The sequence below is a fragment of the Staurois parvus genome, unplaced genomic scaffold (genome assembly GCF_062004578.1).
Source record: "Staurois parvus isolate SC_StPar_1 unplaced genomic scaffold, SC_StPar_1.0 ptg001146l, whole genome shotgun sequence".
NCBI classification, from domain to species: Eukaryota; Metazoa; Chordata; class Amphibia; order Anura; family Ranidae; genus Staurois; species Staurois parvus.
In genome coordinates, this window is record NW_028318942.1 from 1,978,546 (window position 1) to 2,002,521 (window position 23,976).

The following is a 23,976-nucleotide window of genomic DNA, read 5'->3' on the forward strand; positions in this document are numbered from 1 at the left end:
ACTGTCAGGGGCGGACTGACCATTTGGAAACTCGGGCACTGCCCGAGGGCCCAGGGTCAGTAGGGGGCCCCATGAGATGCCCCTGGTACCTTTTTAATAGGCTTTTTTGAGTTTGGGCAAGGACACAGGGGCCCCATGATCCCCTATTGCCCAGTGGCACCATGAGTTGTCAGACCGCCCCTGCTCACTGCATACTAGTTGTCCCTGGAAAAGTCCTAACACTCCAGTCCTGAAACCACTGTACATCCAATGGTGTCCCAACCCATGATGCTTTGTCTGATGCTGCCCTCCTCAGACCGGAACATCTCCAAAAGGACTGTAAAGAGGGCTCAGATACCTAGAACATTACCACCACCACCGTTTGTTGGATCCAGAAGACAAAAACATGCAAACATGAAATGGAACAAGCGTATCAAACACAACTCCATCCGTAGACCTTGTATGCTAAGGTTGGAAGCCGAACGCATTTTGGGGGATGTGCCCCCTTCCTTCAGCTCTGAGGAGAGGGGTAAGTCCCCCGAAATGTGATGGTCTTCCAACCTTAGCATAGATCAGGGGTCTCCAAACTGCGGCCCATGGGCCGGTGTGGCCCTTTGCTTTTTTTTATTTGTCCCTATTCCGTCCACAGACAACAGAGTTTGGGAATTCATTCTCTTACCGACATTAATGATGGGGCCCTATTCCCCCCACTGACACCAATGTTGGGCACTATTCCCCCCACTGGCACCAATGTTGGGTTACTATTCCCCCCACTGGCACCAATGTTGGGTCACTATTCCCCCCACTGGCACCAATGTTGGGACACTATTCCCCCCACTCTACACCAATGTTGGGGCACTATTCCTTTCACTGACACTAATGTTGTGGCATTATTTCTCCCACTGATACCAATGATGGGTCACTATTCCTCCCACTAATACCAATGTTGGGGCATTATACCTCCTACTGACACCAATGATGGGGCACTATTCCTTCTACTTATACCAATGATGGGGTACTATTCCTCCCACTGACACCAACAATGGGGCACTATTTCTCCTGCTGACACCAATGATGTGGCACTATTCCTTCCACTAATGCCAATGATGGGTCACTATTCCTCCCACTAATACCAATGTTGGGGCACTATACCTCCTACTGACACCAATGATGGGGCACTATTCCTTCTACTTATACCAATGATGGGGTACTATTCTTCCCACTGACACCAACAAGGGGGCACTATTTCTCCTACTGACACCAATGATGTGGCACTATTCCTTCCACTAATGCCAATGATGGGTCACTATTCCTCCCACTAATACCAATGTTGGGGCACTATACCCCCTACTGACACCAATGATGGGGCACTATTCCTTCCACTAATACCAATGATGGGGCAGTATGCCTCTCCCTGACACCAATGACGGAGCGTTATTCCTCCTACTGACACCAATGATGGGGCACTATTCCTCCCAGTGACACCAATGACAGGGCACTATTCCTCCTACTGATGCCAGTTATGGGGCACTATTCCTCCCACTGATACCAATGATGGGCACTATTCCTCCCACTGACACCAATGATGGGGCACTATTCCCCCCACTGACACCAATGATGTAATTTTTTTTTCTATTCCTACTGACCACCAAGCCTATGACGTTGTTCACTCCCACTGATGCCAGGGCATGTTCTACACTCACTGGTCACAGTCTAGCCCCCCTAAAGTTTGAAGGGCAATAAACTGGACTTTTGCTTTGATAGTTTGGAGACTCCTGGCATAGCTGGTCAGACGACCCCGCCTACAGATGAAGTTGTGTTTTGATACACTTGTTCCTTTTCATGCTTGTACATTTTTTGTGTTTTTTTCTCCTTTGGATCCAATGAATGTTGGTGGTAATGCAGTAAGCGTTTGCACCCTCCTCTGGGTTTTCACATACTAGGGCGTAGATTTAAATCCCTTGGACACTAGAGGGTTACGTTGAGCTACAAGAGACACGTGGTTACAGCTCGATACTGGTGATCCTTTTAGTTATTTTGCCTTTAGCATGTTTCTAGCTTTATACATTTTATTGACTAAAGTTAAAAAGTATTCCTGATATTTGTGATACTTCAAGCAGACACTGAATCCAGTCAATGAGCATTGCTAGCTTGATAAATCATTTGGCGTCCTGTTGGTGATGTGTGACCAAACAAAAAAGATGTAGAATTGGACAATGGCTCCCCCATGTGAGCATCCCGAGATCTGTGCGCTGTGCTTATATCCGTTCTTTTTTCTTTTATTCTCGAAGGTTTGGTTCAACGTTGCGTTGTTGTACAGAGGGACCAAAATGGCTTTGGCTTCACCGTCAGTGGGGACCGGATTGTCCTTGTCCAGTCTGTGCGCCCAGGTGAGTCACCTATGCATTGTAAAGAAGCTGGTGTCCACAAAAGGTATTTACACTCTATTGCCAAAAGTATTGGTCGGCCGGCCTTTACACACACAAGAACTTTAATGGCCCCCCAGTCTTAGTCCGTAGGGTACAATATTGAGTTGGCCCCGCCCTTTGCTGCTATAACAGCTTCAACTCTTCTGGGAAGGCCGTCCACAAGGTTTAGGAGGGGTCTATGGGAAGGTTGGACCATTCTTCCAGCAGCACATTTGTGAGGTCAGGAACTGATGTTGGGGGGAGAAGGCCTGGCTCGCAGTCTCCGCTCTAATTCATCCCAAAGGTGTTCAGTGGGGTTGAGGTCAGGACTCTGTGCAGGACAGTCAAGTTCCTCCACCCCAAATTCGCTCATCCATGTCCTTATGGACCTTGCTTTGTGCACTGGTGCGCAGTCATGTTGGAACAGGAATAGGCCATCCCCAAACTCTTCCCACAAAGTTGGGAGCATGAAATTGTCCGAAATGTCTTGGTATGCTGACACCTTAAGAGTTCCCTTCACTGGAACTAAGGGGCCAAGTCCAACCCCTGAAAAACATCCCCACATCATAATCCTCCCTCCACCAAACTTTACACTTGGCACAATGCAGTCAGGCAACCGCCAAACCCAGACACGTCCATCAAATTGCCAGACAGAGAAGTGTGATTGTTCATTCCAGAGAACACGTCTCCATGGCTCTAGAGTCCAGTGGCAGTGTGCTTTATAGCATGGCATCCAACGCTTTGCATTGCACTTGGTGATGTAAGGCTTGGATGCAGCTGCTCTGCCATGGAAACCCATTCTATGAAGCTCTCCACGTACTGTTGTGCTAATCTGAAGGCCACATGAAGTTTGGAGGCATTTAGCTATTGACTCTGCAGACAGTTGGTGACTTTTGCGCTTCAGCATACGCTGACCCCACTCTGTCATGTGACGTGCCCTACCACTTGGTGGCTGAGTTGCTGTTGTTCCCAGTTGCTTCCACTTTGTTATAATCCCACTAACAGTTGAGAGTGGAATATTAAGTAGTCAAGAAATGTCACGGATGGACTTATTGCACAGGTGACCACCTATAACGGTACCACGCTTGGAGTCACTGAGCTCCTGAGAGCGACCCATTCTTTCACAAATGTTTGTAGAAGCAATCTACATGCCTAGGTGATGATTTTATATACCTGTGGACATGTAGGGGATTGGAACACCTGAATCCAATGATTTGGAGGGCTGGCCCAATACTTTTGGCAATATAGTATATATCTCTACTTGCACCTTCCCCCAGAGGGTGATTATGTACACGTGAACGCCAGTACTTGCGTTTTAGATTCACACACGCATGGACAAAAGTTTGTGTTTTTGGAAATATTACAATATGTGTATAAAGAAACGGACTAATTAATTTTAAACAAAGACATTGCAGCAATAATATTGTATATAATAAGTGTATATTTATTGGTTTGTGTGAAAGTTATCCACAATCTATGGGATACACTGTATCCATCCTGATGTACGGACATGCGATCTCATTTCTTGAGGCCCCAAAATGTCAGGACAATACAGGTATCCCCCAAATGACCACTTTTTGGAAAGTAGACAGTCCAAGGTATTTATTAAGAAGCATGGTGTTTTTTTTGTTTTTTTTAAATATATGTTCTAAAATATATTCTTCAAATTTTTTTTAACATATAAAAAAATAATTTTAACAATTTTTACATATATTTGTAAATGCATTCCAAAAATTTAGATTTGTATTTTTAAAGACATACAGTATACTTGAAATGTATCTTTACAAATATTTTTCATATAATTTGTAATAACGCATTTCAACATACAGTATGTGTGTGTGTATATATATATATACTGTACTTTTCGCTCCATAAGACGCACCTAGGTTTTAGAGGAGAAAAACAAGACAAAAAAAATCTGAACCAATGGACTACAGACACAGTACAGTGGATGACCAGAGACTGCTGACACAGTACAGGAGATGACCAGAGACTGCGGACACAGTACAGGAGATGACCAGAGACTGCAGACACAGTACAGGAGATGACCAGAGACTGTGGACATAGTACAGGGAATGACCAGAGACTGCGGACACAGTACAGGGAATGACCAGAGACTGCGGACACAGTACAGGAGATGACCAGAGACTGTGGACATAGTACAGGGAATGACCAGAGACTGCAGACATAGTACAAGGGATGACCAGAGACTGCGGACACAGTACAGAAGACCAGAGACTGCAGACAGTACAGGAGATGACCAGAGACTGCGGACATAGTACAGGGAATGACCAGAGACTGCGGACATAGTACAGAAGACCAGAGACTGCAGACAGTGCAGGGGATGACCAGAGACTGCAGACAGTAAAGGAGATTACCAGAGACTGCAGACCTTTGGGGAGGGAGGGGGAACGGGTACCTGAATTTGACAAGTACTCGCTCCCACTTCCACGGAGTTGTCCTTCCTTCTTCCCGTGGTGGTTTCTGTGACAGCCGGGTGCCCACTGCGCATGCGCGAGAAGCGCTGCGCTTTGTGAATGGCCCGGAGCCTTCTGGGACCTGCCTTTTGTCCCAGAAGACACCGGACCATTCACAAAGCGTGGCGCTTCTCGAGCATGCGCAGTGGGCACCCAGCTGTTACAGAAGCCGCTGCGGGAAGACTGCAGCGCTGGAGCAAGGAACAGGTAAGGTCCTGCAGGAGAGAAGAGCTAAGCGTTCGGCCCGCTATTCTGTGGCGGCAGAAATATCGGACCGGCCGCTTTACATTCGCTCCATAAGACGCACTGACATTTTCCCCCCTTTTTTGGGGGGAAAAAAGTGCGTCTTATGGAGCGAAAAATACGGTGTATGTGTATATATATATATATATATATATATATATATATATATATATATATATATATATATATATATATATATATGTATATATATATATATATATATATATATATATATGTGTGTGTGTGTGTGTGTATATATGTATATATATTTTTAAATATATTGAATATGGCCACAATTGTAGTATTTCAGCTATATGGCAATGTATTTTGGAAGAATATTTTTAAAATATATTTCAAATCTATTTTTCTTCCATGGTTGGGTATACAGTTTATGTTCATGTTGGTGCATGTAGGAGAGGAATATCTTTTTATGTAAAGTAGTAATGTACTCTAATAAACAGATTACTACTTTTTTTTCTTTTTTTTTTTATCTGATATTAGCATAGATATTTTTTTTTTTGTTTAATGTATGCCGTGACCTCCAGACAATACTGTCTTTCATTGCTGGAGAACAGGCGCTGTGTAGGTGATTGTGTAATGGGGTGATTTGACTCTGGACAGCGATGGCCGTGACATTAAATACACGTGGACTTCAGATTCCAGCTGTGATTAGGAGAATACCAATCCTGCCGTAAGACCTTGTACAGTACTGTTCTCCTGGAGGAAACCTTTAGCAGGGACATTGGTAGAAGTACAACTCTGACAGGGGCTCTCTCTTTCCCTGTTCTACTAAAAAAATATGTTTGTGTTGCTGTTGGAGGGGAAATCTGTCAAACATATCTCTGCAAGGGAGTCAAAACCCAACAGGGGATCTAACATTTCAGCATATAGTACAGGGGTCTCCAAACGGCAGCCCACGGGTCATATCTAGCCCTCTGCAAGATTTCGTGTGGCCCTCTGATGTAAGGGGGGACTCTGAAGGGGACCCAGATGTACCTCTGATGGGGATCTGAATGTAAAGGGGGACTCTGGGAACCTGGATGTAAGGGGGACTCTGATTTGGACCCAGAAGTGGGGGGGGGACTCTGAGGGGGATCCAGATAGAAAGGGAGACTCTGATGGGGACTTTGATGGAAGGGGGACTCTGATGGGGACCCAGATGGAAGGGGGGACCCGAATTTAAGGAGGGACTCAGGGACCCGGATGTAAGGGGGGGAAACTGGGACCCGGATGTTAGGGGGGATTCTGATGGGGATCTGAATGTAAGGGGGGGCTCTGATGGGGACCCAGATGTGAGTGGGGACTCTGATGGGGACCCAGATGGAAGTGGAGATTCTGATGGGGATCCAGGATGTTAGGGGGGACTCTGATGGGTACCCGAATGTTAGGGGGGACTCTGATGGGGGACCCAAATGTTAGGGGAACTCTAATGGGGACCCAGATGTTAGGGGGAACTTTGATGGGGACCTGATGTTAGGAGGGGACTCTGATGGAGATCCAGATGTGGGGGGGGGACTCTGATGTGGTCCCAGATGTAAGGGGGAATTCTGATTGGGGACCCGTCTGTAAGGGGGGACTCAGATGGGGACTTTGATAGGGACCGGATGTTAAGAGGGGACTCTGATGGGGACCTGGACGGAGGGGGGCTCTGATGGGGGCCCAGATGTAAGGGGGAATTCTGATCAGGGACCTGGAAGTAAGGGGGGACTCTGATGGGGAGCCAGATGTAACAGACTTTGATTGCGACCTTGATGTTAGGAGGGAACGCTGATGTGGGGAGGGGGATTCTGATGGGGACCCGGATGTTAGAGGGGGACTCTGATGGGGACCTGGATGGAAGGGGGGCTCTGATGGGGACCTGGATGAAAGGGGGGCCCCTAATGGAAAGGGGGACTCTGGGACCCGGATGTAAGGGAGGAAAATGGGACCAGGATGTAAGGGGGGACTCTGCTGGGGACCTGAATGTAATGGAGGACTCTGGGACCTAAATGTAAGGGGGACTCTGATGGGGACCCAGATGTGATTGGGGATCCGAATATTAGGGGGGGGGGGGGACTCTGATGGGGACCTGGATCTAAGGGAGAATTCTGATTGGGGACCTGGAAGTAAGGGGGGACTCTGATGGGGACCCAAAATATTAGGTGGGGATTTTGATGGGGACCTGGATGTTAGGAAGGGACACTGATGTGGACCCAGATGGGGGGGATTCTGATGGGGACCTAGATGTTGGGGGGGGACTCTGATGGGGACCCGGATGGAAGGGGGGCTCTGATGGGGACCCGGATGGAAGGGGGGCTCTGATGGGGACCCGGATGGAAGGGGGGCCCCAGATGGAAAGGGGGACTCTGGAACCCAGATGTAGGGGGGCTCTAATGGGGACCCAGATGTTAGGGGGGACTATGATTGGGAAACTGGATGTGTGGGGGGACTCCAATGGGGCTCTGATGTAAGAAGGGATTCCGATGGGGACTTCAGTGTAAGAGGGACTTTGATGGGAACTCTGATAGGCTCAAGTTTTTTTTTTTGCTTTGTTATATACAGAAAAATGTTTTCTGTTGTGAATCATACCATGCCGAATATAGAAAAAACTCCAAGTAAAACGTCTATTTATTTTGTTCATTTATAAAACTGTTTTTTTGGGCCATGAACATTCTACAATATGGCCTTCTGATGGAAAGGTTTGGAGATGCCTTGTATAGTGTAAGGGTTGAAATTGCTCTTAGAATTCGTTTACATCTGTGTTACCCCTCTGAAGATCATTCTGCAGTGAATCGCTTTTCAGAAGGCATTTGTCGGGCAATGGCCAAAAACTATGCTGATTGGGTGTTCTGCCAACTTGCTGCATGTTTGTCTGGGGTTGGTGGCTCTGAAAACATTCAGCCTACAGACAGCCAGGAAAATGGCAGTTCCTGCAGGCGGTCAGCACTCTCTCACAGCCTTCATCATTCATTTATGTCAGACGTATTTCATCCCAGAGAGCTAGACAGTCCGAAATGTTACCTAATCATGCCCTTCTCTGTTGTTTTCACAGGGGGCGCTGCGATGCGGGCGGGTGTACAGGAAGGTGACCGCATTGTGAAGGTAAGGGGTCGGGCATTGCTCCTCCTTTCTTGGCGCAGGCTGGGGCCCAGCGTCAGCAGAGTAGGGAATTCGTTCCATTAGTCCATGCACACCAATAGTGCGGACACTGCAGATGGTGGGAAACCAGGACCCCGACACTCCATGCAAGGATAATGATTGTGTCTGAACCCAACAACAAAAATATCATATATTGCAGCTTACCTGTCCTAAGGTGTGGAGGTTGCATTAGTTTTCTTTTTTCAAGTGAAGTTCTGCAAGTACAGAAAATACAGTCACTGTTAGAAATTAGAAGCTCTATTGTAAGTTAAAAGGTGAACAGAAATCTCAATGTTGTTAGCTTTCCCAGCTATCTGAGCAATATACAACCCCCCTCTGTTATAGAATGACACTGGGGGAGGGGGATTGTAGTTCAGATTAGAACAGCCTGGGTTGGTAACACTGCTTCTTCACTGATATAGTATAGTTAGTGATTATTGTCACTAACCACACTGAGAGCCCAGTACAATGTAGAGTCTCCAAAGTGTGGCCCATGGGATGTATCCCTCCCACTGACACCAATGATGGGGGACTAATCCTCCCACTGACACCAATGGTGAGGCACTATTCCTTCCACTGACACGAATGATGGGGCACGATTCTTCCCACTGACACCAATGATGGGGCACTATTCCTCCCACTGATACCAATGATGGGGCACTATTCCTCCCACTGATACCAATGATGGGGCACTATTCCTCCCACTGATACCAAGGATGGGGCACTATTCCTCCCACTGACACCAATGATGGGGCACTATTCCTCCCACTGACACCAATGATGGGGCACTATTCCTCCCACTGACACCAATGATGGGGCACTATTCCTCCCACTGATACCAGTGATGGGACACTATTCCTCCCACTGATACCAATGATGGGGCACTATTCCTCCCACTGATACCAATGATGGGGCACTATTCCTCCCACTGACACCAATGATGGGGCACTATTCCTCCCACTGACACCAATGATGGGGCACTATTCCTCCCACTGATACCAATGATGGGGCACCATTCCTCCCACTGACACCAATGATGGGAACTATTCCTCCCACTGATACCAATGATGGGAACTATTCCTCCCACTGATACCAATGATGGGGCACTATTCCTCCCACTGATACCAATGATGGGGCACTATTCCTCCCACTGATACAAATGATGGGGCACTATTCCTCCCACCGACAACAATGACGGGGCACTATTCCTCCCACTGATACCAATGATGGGGCACTATTCCTCCCACTGATACCAATGATGGGGCACTATTCCTCCCACTGATACCAATGATGGGGCACTATTCCTCCCACTGACACCAATGATGGGGCACTATTCCTCCCACTGACACCAATGATGGGGCACTATTCCTCCCACTGATACCAATGATGGGGCACTATTCCTCCCACTGACACCAATGATGGGGCACTATTCCTCCCACTGATACCAATGATGGGGCACTATTCCTCCCACTGACACCAATGATGGGGCACTATTCCTCCCACTGACACCAATGATGGGGCACTATTCCTCCCACGGACACCAATGATGGGGCACTATTCCTCCCACGGACACCAATGATGGGGCACTATTCCTCCCACTGACACCAATGATGGGGAACTATTCCTCCCACTGACACCAATGATGGGGCACTATTCCTCCCACTGACACCAATGATGGGGCACTATTCCTCCCACTGACACCAATGATGGGGCACTATTCCCATTGATGATGGGGCATTTTCTATTCCCACTGGCCACAGTTTGGCCCCCTTAAAGTGTGAAGAACAGTAAACTGGCCCTCTTTGGAAATTTTGGAGAGCCCTGTTCTAGAGAATGTGATAATGACTAAATCAAGAACTTATCCTTAGACAGATGCTGCAGCTCCCTCCTGTGAAGGCCAGTCCCTAAAAAAATAGAAAATTAAAATCTTCTCATTTAGCAGTTTTTGTCACTTTTTTCCCCACAGGTAAATGGCACTTTGGTGGCAAACAGCTCTCACATCGAGGTGGTCAAACTCATTAAGTGTAAGTATTATTTAAAATAATGCGTAAACCAATCTATAAAAAAGAAATATATATATATATATATATATATATATATATCTGTCACCTATAATTACTGCACAAACGGTTGGCAAGATATAAATCCTGTATAATAATATTCATAATGATAAAAAATATTAGTGTTGACTGATACTCTGAAGTAATTGCCCTAACATTTTATTAAATAATGAATGATAATTAATGCTGCCATTGCTGGAAAATCAGGAATATGGTATTAGTAGATTTCTTTTTTCTTTTTTTTTTGCAATTGCCTTTCTTAGACTGCAACCAATCAGCTGCATTAGAGCTCTATTGTGTCCAAACTCAAATGACAATATTCGAGCCCAATTCTACTTTTATGGTTTAATCTTAGCATTTCTTTTCATTTACGAGAATATAAAGTTTCTACCCTAAATTTATATTAATCTATGGACCAAATTTCATATGGGTTATTAATGTATTTTTGTCCAAAACCCATCACCTTATATTAATAATTTGGCAACTGCATTTTTAAAGACATACTGATTTTTATATTTCCTTTTTTTTTATATATACTGTATGTACTGGAAGTTTTAATTATTTTTTTAACATTGATTATTTTTAATATATTATTACTGCCATCCTTGTTCAATATTGTTATTACACAAAAATAATTTATTATGATAACTATTATTAATGTCATTATCAATAATAAAAATATTATGATAATTATGTCACTATGATCCTCCATTTTTATCATTAATTTTAATATTTTTTTACTTTTATTTTGCCCTTGTTGGTATTTTACTTTGTTCCCTTTGTTTTTTAGAATCATTTTTTTAACATTGCTTATTTTTGTTATATTAGTACTCCCATCATTGTTCAATATTGTTGTTTTCATTATTATTATTATTATTATTATTAATAATAATAATAATAATAATAATAGCAACAACAACATTGCTTCTCATTTTTATTACCAATATTATTCATTTAATATCTTTTCACTTTTATTTTGCCCTTGTTTGGTTTTTTGCCTTGTTCCCTAGTTTTCTTGAGAATTATTTTTTTAACATTGATTATTTTTGTTATATTAGTACTCCCATCATTGTTCAATATTGTTGTTGTTTTTTTTAAATTATTATTAACAATAATATGATAACAACAACAGCAACAACAACATTGCTTCTCATTTTTATTACCAATATTATTATTAATTTAATATTTTTTCTCTTTTATTTTGCCCTTGGTTTTTTGCCTTGTTCCCTAGTTTTCTTGAATAATTTTTTTTAACATTGATTTTTTTGTTATATTAGTACTCCCATCATTGTTCAATATTGTTTGTTTTTTATTATTATTATTATTATTATTATTGTTATTAATAATAACAGCAACAACAACATTGCTTCTCATTTTTATTACCAATATTATTATTAGTTTAATATTTTTTCACTTTTATTTTGCCCTTGTTGGTTTTTTGCCTTGTTCCCTAGTTTTCTTGAGAATAATTTTTTTAACATTGATTTGTTTGATATATTAGTACTCCCATCATTGTTCAATATTGTTGGTTTTTTATTATTATTGTTATTAATAATAACAGCAACAACAACAACATTGCTTCTCATTATTATTATTAATTTAATATTTTTTCACTTTTATTTTGCCCTTGTTGGTTTTTTTGCCTTGTTCCCTAGTTTGCTTGATAATTATATTTTTAACATTGATTATTTTTGTTATATTAGTACTGCCATCGTTGTTTTTTTTTTTTTTTTAATTATTGTTATTAATAACAATATTAATAATAACAGCAACAACATTGCTTCTCATTTTTATTACCAATATTATTAATTTAATACTTTTCACTTTTATTTTGCCCTTGTTGTTTTTTCCCTAGTTTTTTCAATAATCACGTGTTACAATCATGTACATAATTGTATACAGTTGCATTTTAGCCCTGACTAAGGGGGCTAAGCGGCAGCCCCTGATATGAGTTGGCTTTGTAAGGTCATTGGAACAACCATATATCTGAACGTAAAAATCATGGCGTGGGGGTTCAGTTCTAGAGTCACTTATGAAGTATAGTCAGAATTGACTAAGACCCTGGAGAAATTGGCTTTTTGAAAAAAAATGTTGCCATTGTTTAGTAATTGACAGATATCACTGGGTTTGGCACTTTTACTTGGTATCTCTGGTACTTTCTAAGGCCACATTCACACCTATGTGTTCTAGAGACATGGACTAAAATGCGAGTTTCTGTCTGTGTTTTCGGAAACACGCTAAAAACATGGCAAAGTATGCTTGAGGCGCCATTATTTTCGAATGGCACCCTAAACATGGGTAGCAGTTTCGCATTTTGTCACATTGCAAAACACACTTGGTTCATTGTTATAAAACGATACTTGAGCTACTTTGGCATGTGTAGGAAAGACCATTCAAGTGAAATTTCAATTAAAAAAAAAAGGCACGTCCGGATTTGAGCCCTATCATGCTTCACAGTTTACGAACCTGGGATTCTGTAAAATATTCGGGTAATTTGATTTCATCATTTCTACCTCTTTTGCCGATTACGCACAATCCTTTATTTCCGCCAGGCCTAGAACATCCCCCTTCTTTCTCTTGGTGGACATCCCATGACTTTGTTATTGCACATGATTTTCTGAGCGCTCATACGTTTCCATCAAGGGAGTCTCTTCGAGAATCAAGGGGGGTCCCGCCATGGGAATATTATCAGTATTTGCAATTGCGCCCCTGGGTCCTATCCCTCCGTCGTACCTCTACATACCCTTACCGTAAAACCCCTTTGAGCACGTTTTTCAGCATTCCCCAGGGTCCCCTGGTCTAATTTCTGTAATTTATGCCTCCCTTAACAGTAGGTCCTCCTCACCACCCCTGTCTTATGTCTCTCAATGGGAGCGAGATCTGGGTGTCTCGATTGCGGTGGAGGATTGGCGTAGGGCCTGGGAGATGGTGGCGAAATGTTCATTCAATACAGTCACTCTTGAGGCAGCCTACAACGTTCTCCTGCGGTGGTACTGGGTTCCGGCTTGGACTGCGCACTTTAATCCGACTGGTGGAGATAGATGTTTCCGGAACTGTGGTCTATGCGGGGACGTCTTGCACATTTGGTGGTTGTGCCCACGATTGATAGGCTTCTGGTCTAGGGTTTTTGGTTTGCTACAAATGCTATTTCATATTACGGTCCGTAGGGATGCAAGGGTGGCCCTCGTGCATTGCCCAATTTTGGGTCTGTCTAGGTCTCAGCAGAAATTGGCATCCTACCTATTTATTTCGGCCAAACGTGCTATAGCTCAAGCTTGGAGAACCCCTTCGGTTGTCTTCCAGGGGGTGAAGACCCGGATGAATGCTATGTTGATCAATGAACACATGTCTAGCATTCTTCATGATTCTCATCCGAGATTCCTTAAGGTTTGGGAACCTTGGATACGTTATTCCTTGCCATCCCTGCCTCCTACTAGTTATGGCCTCTTATAGCAGCTGCCTGTGCTAGCCCTGGTTCCATGATTCTTCTAGTTTCCCTTTCCTCAGTGTTTTCTTTCTGATTCCCTTTTTTTTGTCGTTTTATTTTCTTTCTCCTTTATTCTAACCTTTTTTCTTTCCTCTTCTTTTTCCGGTAATATGTTGGATTACTGCTGCTATTATCTGGTTCGGCTTTTTGCTGTTCATCCTTGATGTCATTGGACATTTCGTTATTTGACTAATACAAGTCAGCAGGATGTATCTGTTTATGTGTTGTTGTTCTGCTCTGCCCCTGCGTGGGCGTATCTTGAGCTTGTTTTATTCCTAAAAAATTTTTTTATAAAAATATTGAAACAGAAAAAAAAGGCTCGTCAAGCAAATGTGAAAGGGACTGCGACCAATTGCTGCATCAGAGCTCCATTCTGTATGAACTCAAATGACGATAATAACTTTCCCTGATCTGTAGCACGGTCCCGATGTGCACAGACAGTAATGCAAATATTTTCAGAAGTTCCCAGCCTTCCCCACTCTATTAAAAACCTTTCCCTTGCTGCTAAATGTGTTTTTCTCTTGTCTCCCCAATGAAGAGATTTCCCATCACGTCTTGCCCTGTTAGGAGGTTGGAATTGTTTTTGAATCTGAAATCAAAGCATCACACTGAAATATCTGAGTTCAAAGTAATGTTTTATTCCAAACATTGCGTATGAGTCGACGCGTTTCAGGGGCCAATCATCGCCCCCTCCTTTTTCAAGGCTACAAAATGAAAATACAAATCGTCATTTGGCACGAATAAATATATATGTCACGTTCATGTATTTTTATACATATACAGTTGTGCTCAAAAGTTTGCATAAAATATGGCTGACCATGCCAAAAAATGCTCTTTTATTGAAGGATGATGATCATATGAAGCCATTTATTATCAAATAGTTGTTTGGCTCCTTTTTAAATCATAATGATAACAGAAATTACCCAAAATGACCCGGATCAAAAGTTTCCCTCCCCTGGAATGTTCGGCTGTCAGGGATCCCCGCGGCGCTGGTCCCGGCGCAGGCGCAGTGCGCCGCCCTGTGCAGGGACACGGGCACTAGGTCCTGGCCAGCCGCGGCGTTCGGGTTCGCGCATGCGCAGTAGAAGCCGCGGGCGCGCGCTTGGCACCAATGACAGCGCAGGGCGCGATATTTAAACGGCCCTGAGCTGTCATTCAGTGCCTTCTGGTCTCTCCTATATCCCTGAACCTGCGAACCTGTGCCCTGTAAGTTACTGCCCCGGATTGTACCTGACCTTGCTGTATTCTCCTACTCTGACCCTTGGCTTGCCTGACCTCTCTCCTGGATGCCCCCTATTAGATCTGACCTTCTAGTGCTGACCTGGCGTGTGACCCGACTAATCTCTGCCTGCTGCTTTGTACCGCACTGTCCCCACCGTTACCGACCCGGCTTGTCTGACCTCGCATGTGCTGAGCCATCCATCCATCCCAACGGGGTCACCCGACCTCCTCATATTAGGCTCTTCCCCGTGGGAGCCCCTGGCGACTACCCCTACCACTGACAGGTATACTCAGTAGCCACGACCTGGTCTCAGGGTACTCCAAGTCCATCCCTACCATCAGGGGCCCTGGTGAACAAGTACTCTGGGGCTTAGATTCCGTGCTCTGGGGACGCCTGATCAGTGGAGTGCTAGTGGTACCGCCGGGCGGTCCCTTACATCGGCGTTGGTGCAGACACAGAAGGTGACACAGACACAGAAGGTGACACACACACACGTGTTAAAATGCCAATTAGAGGTTAATGTCCCACATCTGTGGCTTTTTATATTGCAATTAGTGTCCTTTTTCCATCTTTATAAAGTTCCATTACCTTGTTATGCAGGACTTTTGACAGTTCTTTTCTGATCCCCATGGCTCAGTATTTAGCCTAGTCAGTGCTTCCACGTAAGAGCTAACAAACTCATTGACTATTTATACACTGACACTAATTGCAATTTAAAAAGCCACAGATGTGGGACATTAACCTCTAATTGGCATTTTAACCCGTGTGTGTGTCACCTTGTGTGTCTGTACCAAGGCCAAACATTCCAGGGGAGGGAAACTTCTGATCCGGGCCATTTGGGTGATTTCTGTTATCATTATGATTTAAAAAAGAGCCAAATAACTATTTGATAATAAATGGCTTCATATGATCATCATCCTTCAATAAAGGAACATTTTTTGGCATGCTCAGTCATATTTTCAATATCAATGCCAAAATTTCACAATTTCTGCCGGGGTATGTAAACTTTTGAGCACAACTGTATATACACAGTTGAAAGTAAACCCCCCAACAAGTCACAGATGGCAACAAAAAAAAAAAATAAAAAAAAAAAACTGATCAAGGCGCTAACCCTTCCCCACCCTATCCAAACTTTTTTACAAGGTTTTGGCTGGATCTGGACGTAAAACGAACTAAACCTATTGATTTTACTATTTCCAAAAACCGTTACATTGAAGGCATGCCGTAATTGATACCTGAAAGAGTTGGTTGTGCTGTCAACCAAACTGTCAAGCCATCAAATGGCTGGTGTCACAGCTGATCCCATGCAGCACCATGGCAACTGCCGATCGAGCAGAGGCGAAGATGGCAGCCTCCTTGGCTGTAAAGGAGCAGAGAGTTTAGTTCCATTTTAAATCTGAACTGAGCCTGACCTGGAAGCAATGGTATTTTACCAATTTATGAAATGTTGGATAGCCAAGCATTCTTTTGTTGCCATAAGCCGGCCATAAATGGATCGAATCTTGGTCAGTTCAGCAGGGACCATCTGAGATTCGATCCACCTATGGGTAGGCTGATTGTACTGAAGTCAATCCACTGATGGACTTTTTTCATCACTGCCATAGATGGATCGAATCTTGGTCAGTTCAGCAGGGACCATCTAAGATTCAATCCACCTATGGGCAGGCTGGTTGTACTGAAGTCAATCCACTGATGGACTTTTTTCATCACTGCCATAGATGGAACGAATCTTGGTCTGTTCAGCAGGGACCAGCTGAGATTCGATCCACCTATGGGCAGGCTGGTTGTACTGTCCACTGATTGACTTTTTTCATCACTGCCATAGATGGAACGAATCTTGGTCTGTTCAGCAGGGACCAGCTGAGATTCGATCCACCTATGGGCAGGCTGGTTGTACTGTCCACTGATTGACTTTTTTCATCACTGCCATAGATGGATCGAATCTTGGTCAGTTCAGCAGGGACCATCTGAGATTCAATCCACCTATGGGTAGGCTGATTGTACTGAAGTCAATCCACTGATGGACTTTTTTCATCACTGCCATAGATGGATCGAATCTTGGTCAGTTCAGCAGGGACCATCTAAGATTCAATCCACCTATGGGCAGGCTGGTTGTACTGAAGTCAATCCACTGATGGACTTTTTTCATCACTGCCATAGATGGAACGAATCTTGGTCTGTTCAGCAGGGACCAGCTGAGATTCGATCCACCTATGGGCAGGCTGGTTGTACTGTCCACTGATTGACTTTTTTCATCACTGCCATAGATGGATCGAATCTTGGTCAGTTCAGCAGGGACCATCTGAGATTCAATCCACCTATGGGCAGGCTGGTTGTACGGAAGTCAATCCACTGATGGACTTTTTTCATCACTGCTGGTGGCTAAAGCTGCTAACGGTGATCATTGCGTTCACGATGACTATGTTGATGGGGGAATCAAGCAACTTTCTTTCCTTCCACCCTATAGCAGTGGTCTCCAAACTGTGGCTTGGGGGCCAGATCCAGCCCTTTGCTTGCTTTTATCTGGCCCTTGGGGTGCTATTCATCCACTGAGGTCAACAAAAGGACATAATTCCCTCCACTGACCCCAATGAAGAGACATTGTTTTTTCCCACTGAAGTCTGGACCTTTTCTACTCCCAGTGGCCACAGTGTGGACCCCTGAAATCTGAAGGACAGTAAACTGGCGCTTTGTTTAGAAAATTTGAAGACCCCTGATCTATGGGATGCTTTGGACTGCTTTAGGCTCCATACACACTGGCCATTTGACCCCAGTGCATGAGGCTCTGGCTTTTAAGTGTAGGTTACATAGTTACATAGTTAGTCTGGCTGAAAAAAAAGACAAAAGTCCATCCAGTTCAACTGTTAACTACTTCAAGTCCGGACACCCCCTTCCTGTCCAGGCCAATTTTCAGCTTTCAGTGCTATCACACTTTGAATGACAATTGCGCGGTCATGCAACACTGTACCTATATGAATTTTTTAGCATTTTTTTTAGACAGATAAAGCTTTATTTTGGTGGTATTTATTCACCGGTGGGATTTTAATTTTTGTTTGCTATGTAAATGAAAAAGTCCAAAACTTTTGAAAAAAAGAGTTTGTCTTATAAAATTTTGCAAATAAATAATATTTCATCATAAATCTTGGCCAAAATTTATTCCGTTATCTTTGTAGTAAAAAAAAAGTAACCCAAATTAGTTTATAATCAAAAATTATAATTTTTAATTTTTTTTTACAATTTTAGTTTATTTTTTTATATTATTTTTTTTTTTTCTTTTACATACTGTCACCCTAGCAGTACAGTGTCACCATAGTGACACTGTACTACTTGTGGGGGGTGATGAAGATTTTTTTTTTTCTTTTTACACTGATTGCTTTTACACCCATAAGGGCTGTAAAAGCAATAATTTCTCCTTCTCTCTTGCAGCCAGTGAGAACTACTGTGTGAGCTGTGATTGGTCACAGCTTGTCACATGGTACAAGGCAGTTGTGAATAGCCCTGTGCCATGTGACCTCTGTGATCATTCACAGATTTCACACTTAGTAAGCAATGATGTCAGGAAGTGACATCTTGCTTACTACTCTGCATGTGAACACTGATTGGCCAATCAGTGATCACATGATTGGGACCTCGCACAGAGGTCCCGTGCGACGATCGGTGTTCCACTGTGTCCAGAGGACACAGCGGCACCGGATCGCGGTGCTGCGTGCTCCCAGGGAGTGCGCACAAGCAGGGGGCGGGGAGGCCGTTTATAAACGGCCACCCACCCCTGGGCTGCCACCGTCCAGCCGTTTATATACATGGGCCAGACGGGAAGTGGTTAAAAAAAAAAAAGTTATAATCCTATACCCACAATTGATCCAGAGGAATGCAAAAAAACCAGCAAAAGCATGATCCAATTTGCTCCTGCAGGGAACGAAATTCCTTCCTGATCCCCCGAGAGGCAATCGGATATTCTCTGGATCAACTTTACCTATAAATGTTAGTATCCAGTTATATTTTGTGTATCCAAGAAGGAATCCAGGACTTTGTTGAAACCGCAGGTTCACCGTCCAGTCCCACTGCCGCCATTCTGCTAAACTCTGTGGGAGGCTGAGAGATGTTGGATGGGGCTGGATGGTGCACCAAATGCTACTAACGTTTATGGCAGTATGAGCCCAAAGCCTGGAACGCAAGCCATCTGGGCATTCTTCCCTGAGCACATACTGTCCTAAGCGTTAATGGCACTCGGTGCTTTGTTCGCCCGCAGCAGCTGTCAGCTTTCATAGCGATTTTGCAGGCCGCCAGCAGTGGGGGTAGAAGGTACACCTATGCCTACTGCCTGCACCTAAATTCTGGAGCCTCATCCATCGGGCCTAAATGCCCAGTTGCCTGAGGCCTTCGTGTTTCAAAAACTTTTTTTTTTACTAACTTGTAATCTTGTATGGGCAGATCCTCTTTTCCTTGTTACTTATCAGTGGAGCCACCCACCACATTCACCAGGCAATAGTTGAACATATGGCAGGGTGGCCTCCTCCAAGGTTAAGTCAGTATTTGTATATTAGGGTTTCAGGTTCCCAAGACATCCTTGGGAAAAAATTGAAGATGCTAATGTTTCAATATTTCCAGAAAGCTGAAGAATTTTCTAGCTTTCTTAGAAAAAGGAAAAAAGGCTTATGAGCAGAACTGTGTAGGCCGTGAGGTCATAAATTATTTTGTTTTTGATGGAGCTGGTAACAAAACATAGAACTTTTTTTGGTCATACTCCAACAACTATCTAGCCTTCGAAATTTTGCCCTTGCTGTTTACATATCCATTTTCTTTCTTTTAAACCAGCCGGGACCTACGTTGCACTCACACTGCTGGGTTCCCCTCCGCCTTCCATGGCGACATCCGGTTATCAACATGACCACAGCTCCTCTGCATCTCCTCGGAACACCTGGTCTTCTCCTGTCCCGCCTCCTCCCCCTCTTCCCCCGCCCCAGAGGATCACAGGGCCTAAACCACTACAGGTAATGATGATGGAGCCTTGAGCTGACTTTGTGGATTCATTGCTTATTTTTCTGGAATTTTATTAGCTGTATATTGTTGCTGCAGGATCCTGAGGTCCAGAAACATGCCACTCAAATCCTGCGCAATATGCTGAAACAAGAGGAGTCAGAACTACAGGTAGGTGGTAAAATCTTGTCCAAAGGGTACTGTTTAATTACATCCAATAATTATTATACTTCTTTCCATTGCAATGGTAGAGCAGGTAATATTTTATCTTTTTTATTTATTTCACCATTGGGTGGAGACTATTTTAAATTTTTGTACATGCTTGTGCATTTGTGTAATATGTGAATCAATAAAGGTTTTTTGTGTCGTTAAAACTACCTGGGTCACATGGGAGTACCCTCTTTTCTATGGGGGTTCTTCTCCATATGTCTTTTTATCTAATGTCTTTTGGGTACTGTGATCCGCACCTTGATTTTTGGTGAGTTCGTTAACACAATAATATTTAATTCCCCTGTGTGGCGTTACAGTGGTTTCCTCTGTATTGCCCCCTTTTTTCTTTTATGTTTCATTAGTGCTTTTCATATATATTGTGCATTCACATCAGTCCCTAACCCTCAAGGGGCGTACAATCTGAGGTCCCTAACTTACATTCATACATACACATACTGTACTAAGGTCAATTTAGACAGCCTACCGGCATGTCTTTGGAGTGTGGGAGGAAACCAGAGTAGCTGGAGGAAACCCACACAGGCACAGGGAGAACATGCAAACTCCAGGCAGGTGGTGCCATGGTTGGGATTTGAACCAACGACCTGTTTACTGCCAGGCAGAAGTGCTAACCATTTAGCCACTGTGCTGCCCATGTATATAACCCAAGTACCTGACACATTAACTCCTTGTCGCCGATCGCACGCAGATATGCGGCCTCTTGGTGTCTGGGCCTTGACGCCATGCGGCTGCATATTTGTGTGCAATTAGAAAATACATATGTGCTGAGAGAGAGAGTGCTGTGCGTGCTCCCAGCACATATGTCCATGACTCCCGGATGGTCCCGATCTCCCCTTTCGATCGGGACCTTTTCCGATCATGTAACCACCGTGACGGCGAATCATGACGATCACATGACCCTAAAACCCTGCCCTGCCTCCTGGCTTCTGAAACTCTTAAAGGGCCAGGAGGCACCAGCGCCAAGAGGTTAAAAGCTATAGTCTCCACTAGGCCTAGTTCAGACCGGCGTTAAAAAGGGGCAGGTGCATTTTTACCACTCCCTGACCGCCCAAAGAAAGTCTAAGTGAGCCGGAGGGAGTTGTACATATGCAAAACATCGCACCCGTGGCAAAATGAACCCCATTTGCCTAAGTGACGGGCGGCAACACCTGTTAAACTCGATCATTGAAGTCAATAAGAATGTGCCACAAATGGGAAATATATTAATTCTGAAGACAGCAGTATCACTTTCTGATCACCTGGAAATGGCCGTTCTACCACTTTTCACTGCTTATAGCTTTTGTTTTATTTTGCTTTTTATTAAATGACTTTCTTTATTCTGCAGACTCTGTGTGAAGTTTATAACAGAACCCCAAATCCCAGCCTACAGGAGCAGATAGAAGGGGCCAGAAGGAGAGTCTACCAACTGCAGCTAAAGATTCGCCAAGAAACGGCGGGGCCCGGAGTAAGTGCAAGCTGCTGACCTAGATTGCAGGTCCACCACTGTCTGGGAAATTACTCATGTTATCCCGGAAACTTTACAGGATGCTGTCAGAAAGCTTGTGTGTGTGTGTATATATATATATATATATATAAAAATCTACATACATGTGTACCTCGGTTTACCAATTCTCTCGGTTAATGTAATTTTCAGTTTACGAATGAAAATCCATTAAAAATAATGCCTCAGTTTACAAAATTTTTATGAATTTTTTTCGCAATATGAAGTGTATGTTGGTGCCGATTTTAAATGCAATTGCCGTCTTTTTTTTTTCTTCATTATAGAGTTCCCCAGAGTTACAGGAAACTTTGTTTCTTTTAAGAAACTAAAAGGAAACATTGTTTCTTTTAACTTGAGGAAATAAACTAAAAGAAAACTTTTCTTTCTTTTAGCTGGGGGGAAAGAGCTGAATTTCTGAGTTCTAGTCAAGGAAATAAAAAAAAGTAATTACATTTAAAAAACGGCACCATAATAAATAAAATAAATGGCGTGGGGTCCCCCCTCCTATCCATACCAAGCCCTTCAGTTCGGTCTGGTATGGATTTTGAGGGGAACTCCCACGCCAAAATTTAAATAAAAAATGGCTTGGGGGTCCCCCCCAAAATCCATACCAGACCGTTATCTGTTTTTTAAATTATTTTTTTAATTGCCAGCAAATCTTATACATTCAGATGTCAGTGGGGAACCCCGCTGACAGCTAAAACATTAACACATGGTTGTCACTACTAAAATACCGCATGATTTAATAAAATAACTCAAGCGGTATTTTAGTAGCATTTACTTTTTTCTGACCTCTGGAACGGATTGATTGGTTTTCAATGCATTCCTATGGGAAACAGCGTTCGGTTTACAAATTTTTTGCTATGCGAAAAGTCCCGCAGAATGAATTAAATTTGTAAACCGAGGTATTACTGTGTGTGTGTGTATAGATAGATATAGCACGGATCAGCCATAACATTACGACCACCCACCATAACCTGTCAAAGCATGGACTCCACTAGACCTCAGAAGGTATGCTGTAGTATCTGGTACCAGGCCGCCAGTAGCAGATCCTTTAAATCACAGGTTTCAAACTGGCGGCCCTCCAGCTGTTGTCAAACTACAAGTCACATGAAGCGTTGCAAGATTGACAGTTACAAGTATGACTCCCAAAGGCTGTCAGGAATCTAGGAATGACCAGAAAGGTGTGGACTGACACAGGGAAACGCAGCTTTCAGGTATAGTATAATAATACAGTTTATTATTAGCCACCCAGAGATATATAAACGCACAGTGAGCAAACCAACCTTCCACTAATCTTAGGAGGTGCAGGAATACAGGCGTAGTCAGGGCTGGAGAGGTGGAACGGTCAGGCTGGCCGTAGGGTTCTGTAATGACCGTTTGGTGGTACCTCTAGTGGTCCCCAGGACAGGATTCCCCAGGGCACGGAGTCTAAGTCCCAGTCTGCTTATTCACCAGGGCCCCTGATGGTGGGGATGGACTTGGAGCAGACAGGAACCAGGTCGCGGCCCCTGAGTACACCTGCTAGTGGTAGAGGGATCCGCCAGAGGTATGTGCAGGTACGGCTGGATCTGAGCAGGATGGATGGATGGCAGAGTAGTTAACGTGGTCAGACGGGCCAAGTCAGCAACGTGCGTGCAGCAAGGTACCAAAGGAGCAGGCAGAGAATGGTCAAGGTCACAAGCCGGGTTCAGTAACTCACGGGCAGCACGGTACAGGGGATCAGGCAGAAGGATGGTCAGGCAAGCCAGGGGTTCAACAGGAGACGGTCAGCAGAGGTCAGGATCAAGCCGGGTCAGCAACGAAGCAGGAACACAAGATACCAGGTACAGAGGCTCATGGGAAAACATACACCAAGGCCCAGATCACAGGCCTGGCCATGCCTTAAATACACCTTTCTGTAATCAGTCCCAGGTTTGGCTGATTGCAGAAGTGAGCTTCTGGCTGCTGAGAGCACCCGCTGGTCAGCTCTGGTACTGCAGCCCACACGGCAGGTGAGTCCCACCACCAGTGCTGAGTCCATTCCTGACAAAGGCAGAGGCATGATGGGACTTGTAGTTTTGCTACAGCTGGAGGGCCATCCGTTTGATACCCTTGCTTTAAGTCATGTATGTTGCGAAGTGGGGCCTCCAAGGATTGGACTTTCCTGCACATCCCACAGATACTCGATTGGATTGAGATCTGGAGGCCAAATTGTGTTCCACAAACCATTCTTGAATTTTCACATCAGGCCACATTCTTCCATTGCTCTGTGATCCAGTTCTGATGGTCATTGTAGTCGTTTTTGGCTGTGGACAC

The 23,976-nt window shown here is 44.1% G+C and overlaps 1 protein-coding gene across 5 annotated transcripts in view; it reads left to right on the forward strand.

Annotated features, from left to right (window-relative positions):
* Positions 1–23,976, forward strand: part of ARHGEF11 (Rho guanine nucleotide exchange factor 11) — a 292,457-nt gene that overhangs the window by 147,411 nt on the left and 121,070 nt on the right. For all 5 annotated transcript variants that reach the window (XM_089659295.1, XM_089659290.1, XM_089659293.1 and 2 more), the window contains 6 exons: positions 2,271–2,369; positions 8,139–8,188; positions 10,191–10,248; positions 19,809–19,984; positions 20,070–20,141; positions 21,523–21,642. In XM_089659295.1, the coding sequence (XP_089515421.1) occupies positions 2,271–2,369; positions 8,139–8,188; positions 10,191–10,248; positions 19,809–19,984; positions 20,070–20,141; positions 21,523–21,642 (575 nt within the window). The remainder of the gene's footprint in view (positions 1–2,270; positions 2,370–8,138; positions 8,189–10,190; positions 10,249–19,808; positions 19,985–20,069; positions 20,142–21,522; positions 21,643–23,976) is intronic.